At 41.2% G+C, this 14,267-nt stretch overlaps 2 protein-coding genes across 3 annotated transcripts; both read right to left on the bottom strand.

Moving 5' to 3' along the window:
• Positions 1-1,639: 1,639 nt before the first annotated feature.
• LOC112566410 (cystatin-B-like) lies at positions 1,640-3,769 on the bottom strand. 2 transcript variants are annotated; one of them, XM_025242584.1, is made up of 4 exons: positions 3,662-3,769; positions 2,494-2,632; positions 1,958-2,059; positions 1,640-1,839 (listed from the first exon to the last, which is right to left on the bottom strand). In XM_025242584.1, exons 2-4 carry the CDS (start codon positions 2,572-2,574, stop codon positions 1,720-1,722), a joined length of 303 nt encoding a protein of 100 aa, XP_025098369.1. In that variant the 5' UTR covers positions 2,575-2,632; positions 3,662-3,769; the 3' UTR covers positions 1,640-1,719. The 2 variants fall into 2 exon arrangements, with proteins under 2 accessions (XP_025098369.1, XP_025098370.1); XM_025242585.1 differs by lacking the exon at positions 3,662-3,769 and having other exon boundaries at positions 2,494-2,655.
• A 1,531-nt stretch (positions 3,770-5,300) lies between these two features.
• LOC112567252 lies at positions 5,301-12,127 on the bottom strand. Its single transcript, XM_025243875.1, has 3 exons — positions 11,969-12,127; positions 11,488-11,632; positions 5,301-6,609 (listed from the first exon to the last, which is right to left on the bottom strand). Exons 2-3 carry the CDS (start codon positions 11,627-11,629, stop codon positions 6,005-6,007), a joined length of 747 nt encoding a protein of 248 aa, XP_025099660.1. The 5' UTR covers positions 11,630-11,632; positions 11,969-12,127; the 3' UTR covers positions 5,301-6,004.
• Positions 12,128-14,267: the final 2,140 nt, after the last annotated feature.

Genomic DNA, 14,267 nt, shown 5'->3' with positions numbered 1-14,267 from the left:
TAAATGTTTTACGATAAACTTTATAAAACTGTAAACGATAAATTATTTGGAAGAAGTGATTTGACTATCGTTCATTTCATTCACATAGCTATTTAAGAGAAGATATAATCTTAATCCTTCTTGAGAGCACATACCCTACCATTTTACCATTTAATACGACACTGATTAATAAAGGGCCTTTTCTTGTGAAAAAACATTGAGTGAACCAGAAATTTTACCAAAATGTTTGACAAATACCTTACTGCCTACTTTATCTAGTAGTCACATGAACAGGCAGCAGAACCAACATCAGATATCAAGTATTTCAGATTTCACTTTATTACAAGAAATGAGTGTCATATGTTTGTAGACATAAGATCATTGAACGCATTTTCTACCTGTCTTGGCAAATCAGGAATTGGGTTTTTTTCTGGACAACTGCTTGGTGGGCAGATTGGGGAGCGGTTGTTTTAAGTTACAGTCCCGAGAAGGCCTCAAGCTATGCTTTTCTTTTCTTTTCTTCGTCAGTGAAGCGCACTAATCAGGTGCCTGGGGACTGGCACAGACAGCACAGCAAATACCTGACATTATTCAACAATTTTACTTCTGACTAGACTAACCCCCTACCTTTCATATTAATATGCCCAGTATCACCTGTCAGCCGCCAAATGTCATTATTGTGACGCCGCGCATAAATAATGATTGGGATAAAGCAATATATCAAATGTTGACAGACGATGTAGGGATTGCTCTTGAAAAGGTAAGTACAGTGAGCTTAATTTGTTTGCAGAAAGCAGAGCCTTCCACCTTGTCCATAATCGTTATCAGATACTGAGAGATCAGATATCCATTCATCGTCGTTATCAGATACTGAGAGATCAGATGCCATTCACTGACGACAGGGCAAAGTTCCTTCCCCGCATTCCTCCCCAAGTTTCACGTACAACTTGTAAACAAAGACGATTTGTGAGGTAAAAATTGCTAGGAAAGGTTTCAATGTCGCCAGTAAAGTGTCAGCAACTTAAAAAAAATAGGACGACTGTAAACGAAGTCCTGGGGTCTAAAGGTCCGCGTTTCCATGAAACATCGAAAGCCACTTCTGCTGAATCAGCAGCAACATGGCGTAAGCGTCCCTGACTTTTCTTTCATCCTTTATTTTTTATATGTATATATCTAAATAAAAGCTTTAGGCGCATCTTTTTAAAACTTCACTGCGACCCTGTCCTGACCCTGCCAATGTCTGTACGTGTGTCTGTATTTACTTCGTTTATGAGCGAGTATTTCTGATGCAGAGGTCGTGTCTGCTCTACTTGAATATTGAGGCATGATGGTTTGTGATTTAGTTTACTTCTGTATATCATTTCTGCATCGCGCTTTGAGCAAATCGTTGAAGAAACGTTATGATGATGATGATGATGATGATTGATGATGATGATGGATGGATTGATTGATTGATTGATTGATTGATTGATTGATGATGATGATGATGATGATGATGAGAAATGAGAGAGTATCACAGAAAGAGAGGGAGAGAGAGAGGGTCATGTATTAGGGATCGACAGTGTCCCTTTGTATATCATATCTGAAACAAAATTTTCATGAACAGCGCTGGCATGAAACGATAACGAAGAACCAAAAAAGAAGAACGCAAGAGACTGTCTTCAAGATATTTTGTCAACATTGTTTTATTAGAAGCCAGTCTTCTTATCTGTAGGCTGCATGTCAGAGAGGTTAGTGAACTCAGGGTTTGATCTCGTCAGAGTCCGTGTGACCTTTTTCATACTTCTGAAGGGACACTTCTTGATCGAAACTTTCGTAGATTTTTGCGTGGATGAAATTGTGTGGTTCATTGACATCAATCTGCACATCATTTGATTAGAAAAATGACATATATTTACCATTTTATGTAACAAGCTTTACGTTAGCCATCACAGAGAGAGAGAGAGAGTTTAGAAAGACAGGTAAAAGGTTAATTTACCTTGATGAAATAGTTGATACCGTTCACCACCTGTGACCTGTACTTAGTCGCAACATACTTCGGAAATGTCTTTCCCTCTTCTTTTTCCAGAGAAGGACGAACCTGGTAAAAAAATAAATTAGGAATTACAAGATATACCATTAGAATAATTTTGCTTCTGAAAGTAATTTGCTTTTGATTACTACAAGAATCAGTCCAAGGAAAAAAAAGCTGAGTTTGTTTTCGTTTGTTTTCTCGGTAAGCCTCACATCAAGTTGTATGACATACCGTAAAGGACAGGGACGAACATATGAGCAGAATATTGGACTAGGTAACATATTTTGAAGTTACTATTTTCCCTTTCAAATTTGGAGCTAGAATTTTTTTTTTTTACATTTTGCATAGTATTACTTTGTGCCGACAGGTCGAAGCAGCTTACAACAGTTTTAAAAAGTAACCCACTTCTAATCAGAAAAACTAAAATGGAAAAGAGGAACAAATATTCAGAATTATATAATTTTGAATAAATTTGGAAGAACTGTATCGTGTAAACCTACCTTATCAGCAAGAGCCTGCTCTTTTTCCCCAGCGTCTCTCGTTTTTGTAAGACCACCACACATTTGATTCTCTTGTTCCATTCTTCTTCTCAAGAAAACTGAGTCACGGACTTGTAAGTGTTGAACTAAGTCTGGTGATCTACAACGGTGTAGGAGGGATTTTATATAAAATATTTGGTCCTGGACCCACGTGACATTACTTGAGCTGTCTGAAGCTATCTGATATGTTGTCCTGTTACTAAGATTAGACACGTGACAATTACCGTGGTTCGAAACCGGACCTGCTCTACATGTGTAGGCGTGAACATTCCTAGAGAAGAAAAAAAGTTAAGCTATCGACTTTTGAGTTCCGGTTGCGAAGTGGATATGTGCATGTACTTCAAATTGTTGTGACCACGAGATGCTATCAAAAGGGTTAGAATATACAGTTCATCAGTGTTTCTATACAAACTTATCTCACAGACTATTTTCTGTTCAAGGAAAACAAAAGCGTAAAATTAGAAAGGAAAATCCGACTGACGGCTTAAATTCTTTGCCTGTGCACATAGACTGACAGAAAAACAAACGGTTTCTTCAAATCACTGAGGAATGGAATAGTTTTAAAGACAGAAAACTAGACTTAAAGACTTGCAAATTTAATGATATCTCACACAATAACATGCAAAAACCTTTCCATGTTTTTACCGTTGCAAGTTTGTCTGTCTCACTGTCTGTTTGCCTGCCCTTATGTCTGTCTGTCTGTCGGTGAATGTTTTTATTTCTTTTTATGCGTCCTCCGACTCTGTTCTTCTAGCGATTACAGCGAGGAAAGGGTTTGGCGAGTCCCATATGTGTAAAATATCAGATTATTTATTGCTTCTGATGATAATGAGAGTGCTAGCTGCACGGCAATAACATAATATTAAAGAGGAAGACAAAGAATACGGAAAGAAAACTCACATCATGTTAAAGAAAAGAATAATTCAATGAAAAATAGAAAGCAAACAAAATCATGTAAAAAAAAATTAAACTCGAAAACACATGAAATATAAAACAAGGAAAAAAAAGAGACAAAGAGAAATAAAGAACCGCAAACACACAAAAAGATGAGACAGATATAAAATAATAATCCCAGCCGTTACGTGTCTGCACTTTGCTCGGGATTCAGTCACTAGGAAATTTCTGTTACCTTCAAGGTGAAATTCACAAACGGATGTTTAAAATCCTAGCAAGTGTCCTCGCTGACATCTCGACTGGGTAGGCGGTAGTTGGGTGGCCGGGTACCCGGATTCCCCGGCGTTGAATTACTTGCCTAGTGCAGATAATGTTTCATTCTACTTATTTTTAGGTGTTTAAAATCCTAGCAAGCGTCCTCGGCGATACCTCGATTGGGTAGGCGGTAGTTGGGTGGCCGGGTAGCCGGATTCCCCGGCGTTGAATTACATGTCTAGTACAGATGATGTTTAATTCTACTTTTTTTTTTCAACATTTCTTTGTGTAGGTTATTGTTATTTGTTCTCAGGAACAGTATAGTAATTTTTAGGATTACAGGTCATGCTGTTCACGTTTTACTTGAAAAAGGGGGCAAGCCTCTCCCTCCACCGCCCTTAGAACTTTCTAAGATATTAAGATATTCGATACTTCTGGCTGCTCCTTAACAAGGGCAGAGTTCACTGTCACTGTCCCGTCCTGTGTCATATATATCCATTAACTTTAAAGCGTGGGACGACTTAGATTGTAAAGAATGACTCATCAAGTACCTCCACAGTAAGTTTTAGTGCCCTTGACAATCACCACCACAGCAATAATACATGATAACATGCTTCTTTTCCAGAATCTGAACAAGGCGTGGGCGTTATACTTCATATCTTTCTGTCTTTATTGCTTGGTTTTCTTCTTCCTGCAAGTGGGTAGTGAGCAAATACTTAGCTCAGGACACCCACTCTAATTAATGTAAAAATGCGGGGGACGATAGACAATGATCACAACATTGCAACTGTAAAATATACTGTCACATACAGCAAATGGACACCCACGGTGACCCACCCCGGCTCTTGCTCTCTCCAAAACACGTGTAAAATGTTTTGAATCAAAGTACGAAGGATATTTATTTTAATGACTTGAGTTTCGCAAAAAACCTAAAATCTCAGTACTGTATTTCAATTCCGAAGTCAATTGCGCATAAACACCAATTTAACAACACCCTGATTTATTAGCAATAAATTCTTTACAATTAAAAAAAGTTATATTGATAGAATAATAAAAGTACCTATTTTACTTTAGTGCAGTTGCAGTGTGAATATAATTTTTAGAAGACTCAAAAGAAATAAATACTAGTTCTTTCAAAAGTTTCAATATTTCTCGTTTGTTACGGAGGGGAAGCAATTCTCATAAGATTTGACTGAGAGGACTTTTACAGTAGTTGTGTCCCTTAGAATGTTTCCCTGGAATAACATCTACACGGGTTTCCCTGAAATGCTAAAACGTTTCAAGATGTGTTGGTAAGTAGGTACTTGCGCTGAATTTCTCCTGTTAACTGTCAGCGACTTTCAACTGGATTCACGTGTTTGGTGTCAGTATTTCATCCGTCGTCTCCGCCATTATTACAGCTTCATTGCAATGACAGGTTTTAGGGGACAACATTAATGACCACCTCAGTCGGTTTAATCCCCGCTTGCAGTAATTGTTGTCATTTGTCACAGATTGTTTTACAATATAACTTTAATCTTGAAGAAACTTCGCTCAGTCTCACAAAGCTTCAAAGACAACACAACCTGAGTGAAGAGCTGAATAAAGAAACACGTGAGTCAAACATGAGCAGAATAAAATCGATTTGAAAAAATTTATTCTGTGTAGCATTTATTCTGTCATTTCAGAACATAGGCATTGTTTTTAATTCTTATGAAAGTGCCATCAAGTCCCAACGTAGATGATTACAAATAAATTAAACAGACTTGTAGATACACATTTCATGTTCTTGTGTATAGCGTCCTTATGTGACCGTCGGTGGACACAATACCTTCTTGAAAAATATTATTAAACATGTTTTGCATTGTATTTGAATTCGTATCTTGAATGTTTTCATAAACAGATATCTAATCATATGCCTTATATAACAATTGATTAATTATTTTTAAGCAAATTGTTTGTTCGATGTAAGTGGTTCTCGTCGTATAAGGACATTTTAGATAAGAATCACAGTCCCTTAAAACGAACATTAAAAGTGTAGAAATAAGCATGGCATTTTAAAACGATGTGTCTTCTTATAACTGACTGACAAAGATACAGTCAAGTCTAGAACTGTGGGACTTAAAAAAAATGTAATCTTGTTTCTAAAAACTTATACTGGTATAATTTAGTAAAATATTTTCTAGGAAGTGATATCTGACTGCATTAAAGCCAACAAAAAAATCATAATGTAACTATAATTTTTTATTAATTAATGTGTTTTTCCCAAGTTTGACTTTTGTGTCAGTGCACGTGTGATTTTATGTATGCGCCTGACTAATGACACTTATGTGTGGCAGCGACTCTACAGTTCATCGTTGGCAACCTTCTCTAGGAAGTCCGCCAGTCTGTCCAGTTTAGACGACGCCGCCGACCGCTCGCCACTGTTCGCCGCAGCGGCTGACCGCACGAGGTCCACCAGGCTGAAGGGGATGAGGACGACGTTCATGACGAAAAACGCTTTTCCCAAAGTTTTAGTTCCTAGAGATGCCACGCTGCCCAGGGCACCCGCTTCAAACATGCTGGCAACCTTCGAGACACCCATCGCCAGCTTGCCACCCGCTTGACCCGCTTTGATCGCTTGAATAGCCGCCACTCCTCCCTTGATCAGTTGATAACCTTGTCTCACTTCGATCGCACCGTCGATAATTTTTCCGACGATGTTGAGAATGTTGGACGGAACAACTTCAGAGCCATAGACATCTGTGTAATAATCTGATAAATCTTTTTGAAATGTTTCCCATCTTCTGTCGACGTCGTTGAGGTTGTGCTTCTGGATGACCAGCTCAACTATAGAAGCTCCCAGACAGACAGCGCCACCAGCGCCTGCGACTAAGGCGCCGGCACCAGCCAAAGGCAAGGTCAGACCGGCTGTTGGAATAGCCAGGATGGCGCCTGCTATTGTTAGTACTGGAACAAATAGAGCAGACTATATATATAGGTTTGTGTTCAGTCAGATACGTTTTTGATCAGCGAATTAATAATCAGGAACAGTGGCTGAGGTCATTAGTAAGTGACGGGAACTTCTCAGTTATTTACCTTTTAAGTTGGGGTAAAACGTATTGTATTTAGAACCAATCGCCATCTTATACATACATAGTTCTAATGACTGAGCGATGAACAAGCTGTCTGGTGGGCGGTCACATTACAATTAGTCTTGTCTTGTATGATCGGTGGTTAGATATACATGACAATATCACGTTGTCGGATAGATAGTGTACAGAAGATGAGAATCATTCAATAAAGCAACCATCCTTACAGCTCGTTCAGTTCGCCGGAATATTTTACAAAAATCACATTTTCCCATACTGGACCTAAGCTTAATCTGCCCAAATTAGGTTACTTAACTTACAGTTTCCGTCAGACTGAGGCTAACAACTATTATTGTTTTGTATTTACCATATTCCCCTGTGGGACCCCGGGGTATGCTTGCCTAGCAAGCATTGTAAGAATAGGGTCCCTGCCATCCAGCCAGGCATGTCGTAAGAGGCGACTAAGGTGGACACCTCACCTAGAGGTAAATTAGGTTGTGGTAGGGCTAACAACCCCACCATGTAAAAAAAAAGTATGTTACAGAAACTAAAACCAGAGAACTCGTCACAGATGGCGGAGGTAATGAAGCACACCAGGTGACTGGACTAATGACGGACGACAGCCAAACCCGAAAGGGAGCTGGCGCCCCGACAGTGGATTTACTGAAGCCGAGGCAAAAGTTGAGGGTGGGGTGCTGGAACGTCCAGACCTTGTACCAGACTGGCAGGATGCTCCAACTAGTCAAGGAGTTTGACAACTACAACTTGGACATCCTGGGAGTCAGTGAGGTCAGATGGACCGGCACGGGAAAGAGGAGACTAGCGTCAGGACATACCATCTTGTTCTCAGGAAGATCAGACGCTCAGCACTCTGAAGGAGTAGCTCTACTCCTCAACAAAAACGGAAAAGGCACTGCTGGAATGGAAGCCTTATGGACCTAGGCTTTTGAGAGCAAGATTCCATTCAAAGTACACCAAGCTGACAGTGCTAGCCTGCTATGCACCAACAAATGACTCTGAGGCAGAAGACAAGGATGCTTTTTACGATCAGCTCCAAGCAGCCTCAGAGAGCGTTCCAGCCCATGACATGTTGCTCATCATCGGCGATCTCAATGCCAAGGTGGGAAGTGACAACACCTGCAGGGAGCATGTCATGGGCAAACATGGAATCGGAACCATCAATGACAACGGAGAGAGACTGGCAGACTTTTGTGAAGAAAACAACCTACTGATTGGTGGCACACTCTTCCCACACAAAGACATCCACAAGGCAACATGGACATCACCAGATGGGATCACAAAGAACCAGATAGACCATGTCATCATCAACCGAAAATGGAGGAGCTCACTTCAAGATGTCAGAGCCTACAGAGGAGCAGACGTTGCCAGTGACCACACTCTTGTGATAGCCACAGTTTCCCTGAAGCTACGTCGATCACGAGGAAAACAGGCACGTCAGCAGAGAGTGGACTCTGGCAAACTGAAAATCCAGTCATCGAAAGGGCCTTTGCTATGGAAGTAAAGAACAGGTTCCAAGCACTAGGAGACCAACAAGAGATGACCTTAGACGACTTCAATCGAGTCTTACAGGAATCAGGAGAGAAAATACTGGGCTTCCAACGGAAAAAGAAAGAACAGTGGATCAGAGAAGAGACATGGAAGAAGATAGAAGAGAGAAAGTCAGCCAAACAAAGAATCAACAGCACCAGATCAGAACGCCTGAAAGAACACTCAGACAAAGATATGCAAAACTAAACAAAGAGGTAAAGAGGATGGCAAGAACGACAAAAGAGACCACATAGAGAAACTGGCAGATGAAGCAGAAAATGCAGCAAGTAAAAATGACCTGAAGACACTGTACAAGATAAACAAACAGCTAAACAACGGGTTTAAGAACAGTGATGTGCCAGTGAAAGACGTGAACGGTAATGTCATCGAGGGAGAGGCAGAAAAACTACAGCGCTGGAAGGAACATTTTGAGTCGGTTCTGAACAGACCAGATCCCCCTCAGCTTGCAGACATCCAGCCAGCAGCTATAGACCTTGACATCTGCACAGACCCACCAAGCCTGGAAGAAGTGACAGCAGCAGTCAAGACAATGAAGAGCGGCAAAGCACCAGGGGCAGATGGAATAACAGCAGAGATGTTGAAAGCAGATATAAATGTGACAGCTCCCAAGCTGACTGAAATCTTCAAGCAAGTTTGGAATCAGGCAGCTCCCTGTTGCTTGGAAGACAGGGCTCATCTTCAAGTTACCCAAGAAAGGAGATCTTGGAGACTGCAATAATTGGAGGGGCATAACACTTCTTTCCCTCACCAGCAAGGTCTTCAGCAAGATTGTTTTGTCAAGACTGACGGCAACTCTTGAGAAAGACCTCCGACCACAGCAGGCAGGATTTCGTCCTGGGCGATCCTGCTCCGAACACATTTCATTCTGCGACAGATTCTGGAGCAGAGCAACGAATGGAACACACCGCTGTACATCAATTTCATCGACCTGGAGAAGGCTTTTGACAGCATCCACCGCGAGTCCTTATGGAAGATCCTGAGGCATTACGGAGTCCCTGCAAAACTTGTTCAGGTCATTGCAATGCTGTACAGCGATTTCAAATCCAGGTTGTCTGTGACACGGAGCTCACAGACCCCTTTAACGTCAGTACCGGGGTGAAGCAGGGCTGCATTCTATCGCCGTTCTCTTCATCCTGGCCATGACTGGATCATGAAGACTTCCACCGACAGTGAGAGGAGAGGATCAGATGGACCATGACTATGACAGCAACAACAACGCTGGAAGACTTGGACTTTGCTGATGACATTGCCCTGCTGTCACACGCCACCAAGACATGCATGAAAAACAAAGGCCTTCTCAGAAACAGCTGGAAACCTTGGCTTGAAGGTCCCAGCACAAAGAAAATCGAAAAGTATGAGAGTGAACGCCAGAGTCCAAGACGGCATCAAACTAAATGGAGAAGAGATTGAGGAAGTTGACAGTTTCACCTATCTTGGTCAAAATGTCAAACACCGGGGATGCGGAGGTGGAGATTCGAGCCCGACTGGCGAAAGCCAGCCAGGCCTTCGCCTCACTCAGGAGCACATGGAAGGCAAAAAACATCAGCCAGAAGATCAAACTGAGAATCTTCAAGTCAAATGTGATCAGCACCCTCCTTTACGGATCAGAATCCTGGAAGATGACCAAAACCATCAGTAACAAGCTTGACGTCTTCCAAAACAGATGCCTCAGGCGCATACTTAACATCTTTTGGCCAAATACCATCAGCAACGAAGAACTCCACCAAAGAACTGAAACCGAGTCCATCACACGCAGGTTCAACGAAGGCGTTGGCGATGGATGGACATGTGCTCCGCCAGCAGACAGCAGACCTTCCAGAGTCGCCTACGATGACTCCAGACGGCCGAAGAAAACGAGGCCGCCCAAAGGAAACTTGGAGAAGAACAGTGGAAAGGGAGATGAAAGGAAAGGTCTGGACATGGGGTCACCTAGAGCGGGTTTCAGCCGATCGACATCGGTGGCGGACTCTGGTTGAGGCCTTATGTGCAACCTGATGCACGAAGAGGAATAGATAGATAGATAGATTTACCATATTACAGTTTCTCCTTGTTTAACAGCTTACTACAACTGCTATTTTTATCAGTTTTCCTTAAAATTAATTGTTCATTGAAAAGTACATTTAATTGTTTGATTTAGGATTAATTAACATGGCTACATTTATTTAGCTTTCTTTGATCACAAATATAATGAGGAATCACTCCTTTAATTAATAACAAAAATAGTTTTTTTGCTTATAGCTCCTTAAAATATTAAGCATAGCGCCCCTAGCTGCAAAAATGTGCTCGCGAGAGTGTGGCCTGGGGCAGATATTTGTAACATGTCAGGTATTTTGACATTTTGACTTGTCACATAATTGTAAAATGTCAGGTATTTGTAACATGTCATATAGCTGTAACTTGTGAGATAGTTGTAGCATGTCAGATAATTGTAACATGTCAGAAGTCGTTCCTCTGACCCGTGACATAGGTATTCAATGGCAGGTGCTGCCTTGTCAAGACAATCGTGGCCAGACAAGATTTACAGTCAAGACCTACCTATCTTTCCAAACGTTTGATTAATTAAACCATTTTAATATAATATTATTACTCACAAGTTAGTCAGTCTTATTTATTTAATTGCTTACTCTACGTGAGCTAATTTTTATGACATATATTAATTAGTATCTCACGAAACTTTTAATTTACAAAAATGTTTTATTTGCTTATAGCTATGGCGCTTGGCTTTTAACGGGTACGCGTGACGGGTGCTTCTGATATGTGCCATGATTATTAAATGGCGGGTATGGCCATAAAAAACACTTAACATATCTCTGTAAGTTAACCATAAGATAATCTGTCTGATTACCCTATTATGGATATTAAACAAAATCTGTACAACAAGTAAGCTTTGAAAGACATGCAACATGACTGTTTCTGTTAGTTAACACACATGCAGCAACATATTTAACAGTTTGAGACATGACTCCTGGCCTTTCATTTCAAAACTTAACATCATATCCTACATGCATCTTCTTTGATTTATACTCATATCTTGTTAACATTGGATAACCCACGCTGAGGTAGGTTCCAGCCAGGTCTTTTTTTTTTGGAATGAACTTCTTCACCTCCTTGAAATGGGCAGGTTAGCTTGCTGCTGTATTTAACACCAAATTAAAATTATTGATAAAATTCATGAAGACAATGTCACCTCCCCCAAATAGTGAGGCGGCGCTGCCAGTGGCATTGGCAATATTGACATTCTTATGATGTTCATCCAGTTCAGTGTTGATCGTTCTTACTATTCGCCGTAGCTCGAGGGCTTCCTGTCGTAAGCGATAAGTGACTGGCATTTTCTGAAGAAAATTAAACATATACGCAGTGTTTAAAAAGACAAAGTAGACAAATAGTTATGCTTATTAGTTTAGTTTTTGATGCAAACTGAAGTGGATGTAGATATGTGAATGTTTGTGTGGACAGATGGAAGAATGAAAAAGAAAGAGATTTTTAGTTCTGACTAGCTAGTAAAGCATAAGTATGTTTAAGTGTACAGTTAGTATATGCTTAAGTAAGATATCTTTAAAAGTGTAAGAAGCTATTCCTCTTGTCAATGGTGAAAAAAGAAAGAAAAGGAAGAATGAGGAAAGTAATGGCTCTAAGGAATGGAAGAAAATACACGAAAGATACATTACCTTTAGTTCTCTACAGTAAGGGGAAGCGAGACCTCACAGTCCACTTCTTTTCGGCTGCTGCAGTCTCTTAAAATGCTGTCTTCTTTAGCTTGCAATAAGCTTCTGCATTGAGGTATTTAATTTCTCAAAAAAGCCCATCACAAAATTATCTTTTCCATTTCTGAGAACTTTGCAGTTGATAAGGGAGTTAACCGCAATTCAGCTTCACCCAATATAGTAAAGAGGCGATATTGGTGACATTTGTAGATAACTGTTAGTAGTCTCTTCAAATGCTGTCATCTTTAGCTTGCAATAAGCTTCTGCATTGAGGTATTTAATTTCTCAAAAAAGCCTATCACAAAATTATCTTTTACAATGAGAACCTTGCAGTTGATAAGGGAGTTAATCGCAATCCAGCTTCACCCAGTAGAGTAGCGGTTCTCAAACGGGGAGGAAGGGGGCGTGGGGGCGCGAAGGTGGTCATTTTTTAAAAAGTTTCTTATACCGATATTAGTGAAATTAGTTTACATTGTGTAACCGAGTGGTGAGGGGGCTCAAACTCCAAATCTCTTCTCCCTATTCAAGTACACTGTCTCGGCATGCAGTGACTTCTCACTTCCAAAACTCAAAACACAATCCCCCTCTCAACAATTAAGCCTCCAATCTCCCTCCTCTCGCCTTTTGCCCTCTCTCTCCCCCAATCTCTCATCGCTGACTCCCCTCTCCCTCTCCAGTCACACCTCTATTTTTTAAACATCTAAAAGGCACGCATTCAGAAAACGTCCATCAATCATACTCTTTCGCCCTCGCACGTGCTCAGTCCTAGTACTCTAGGTCCCTGACAGAAGGCCATGACCAGACAGTGCGGGGTGGGGGCTGAAGGCGCACCTTTAGCACTCACGCATGTACACCATAGGTGGTCGTAGTGTGTCCAGTCCAGTTCGTCATTTCCGAAAAGTCCTGTCACCTGGGCCACGATGTGGCTTTCCGTCTTGGAGGTGATGTTCAGCAGGCCTATCCCTCCTTGGCGGGGGGTGCAGGTAGAGGGTCTTCCGTTTAATTGGTTCGTGTTCATCGTTCCATAGAGAACTGAAGATGGTTCTTTCTATTTGTGTGGTGTAGTGCGGTGGTATTGGTAATATTGAGGATAGGTACCACAGTGTAGACAAGACTGTGGTGTTTATGATGTCGGCTTTGTCATATAGTGAGATGCGGCGGAGTCTGGAAAGATTCAGTGTTGCGGTTATCTTTGTCAGGACTGGGTGCCATATATCGTCTTGTGTGACGTCACCGAAAGGCACCCCGTATATCGTCAGTTTGTCCGTCCATGTAATGTCTGAATGTGTGAAGAATGTAATTATTGCCCATCTAAACGGACTGCAAGAAAGGTTTGGGCATTACTTCGCTGAAATTGATGTGACTAAATACGATTGGATTCGTAATCCATTTCTGGCTGATCCTAGCACAAGCGGGTTGTCCACATAAGAAGAAGAGCAGCTCATCGACCTTTCGAGTGACCAATCCCTGAAAATGGTCTTCCAAACAACACCAGTGCCAACATTCTGGATTAGCATCAACGGTGAATATCCTCTCCTTTCTGAGAAAGCAATGAAAGTTCTTCTGCCATTTTCAGCTTCGTATATGTGTGAGCAAGGATTTTCAGCATTGGCAGCACTGAAGTCGAAATACAGAAATCGTGTGGACGTAGAGGCTGAGCTGCGAATAGCAGTGGGTACGAACATCGCACACAGGTTCGCTTCTCTATGCAACAGCAAGCAGGCTCAACCTTCTCATTAATCAAAGTGAGTGTCCAATAAAATTAATAAAATAATATTTATTAGCACCGCAGAATTTGCTTTAGTAAAATTTCATTAACAGTTATACTTCTTGCAGATACGAACTTTGTTCTTCCGTTGTTGAATTGCATTGATTTCCTCGACGCCGCGTTCGAGGTTAGCTAAGGCTCCCCCCCTCCTCCACCGACCTAGCTGGCTAAGGGGGGTCGCGGACGTACCTGTGTTCGTCAGGGGGCGTCGCAAGTAAAAGGTTGAGAACCGCTGCAGTAGAGTATAGAGGCGATATTGGTGACATTTGTAGATAACTGTTAGTAGTCTCTTCAAATGCTGTCATCTTTAGCACACAATAAGCTTCTGCATTGAAATATTTAATTTCTCAAAAAATCTTTTCACACAATTATTTTTTCCATTTCTAAAAACCTAGCTTGCAGTTGAGAAGGGAGTTAACCGCAATCCAGCTTTACTCAGCAAAGTATAGAGGTGATATTGGTGACATTTGTAGATAACTACTGTAAGATAGTAGT

This window comes from Pomacea canaliculata, linkage group LG6 (assembly GCF_003073045.1).
Source record: "Pomacea canaliculata isolate SZHN2017 linkage group LG6, ASM307304v1, whole genome shotgun sequence".
Lineage (NCBI taxonomy): Eukaryota > Metazoa > Mollusca > Gastropoda > Architaenioglossa > Ampullariidae > Pomacea > Pomacea canaliculata.
Note: the sequence above shows the minus strand (reverse complement) of the source record. Positions and strands in the feature narration are given on the sequence as shown.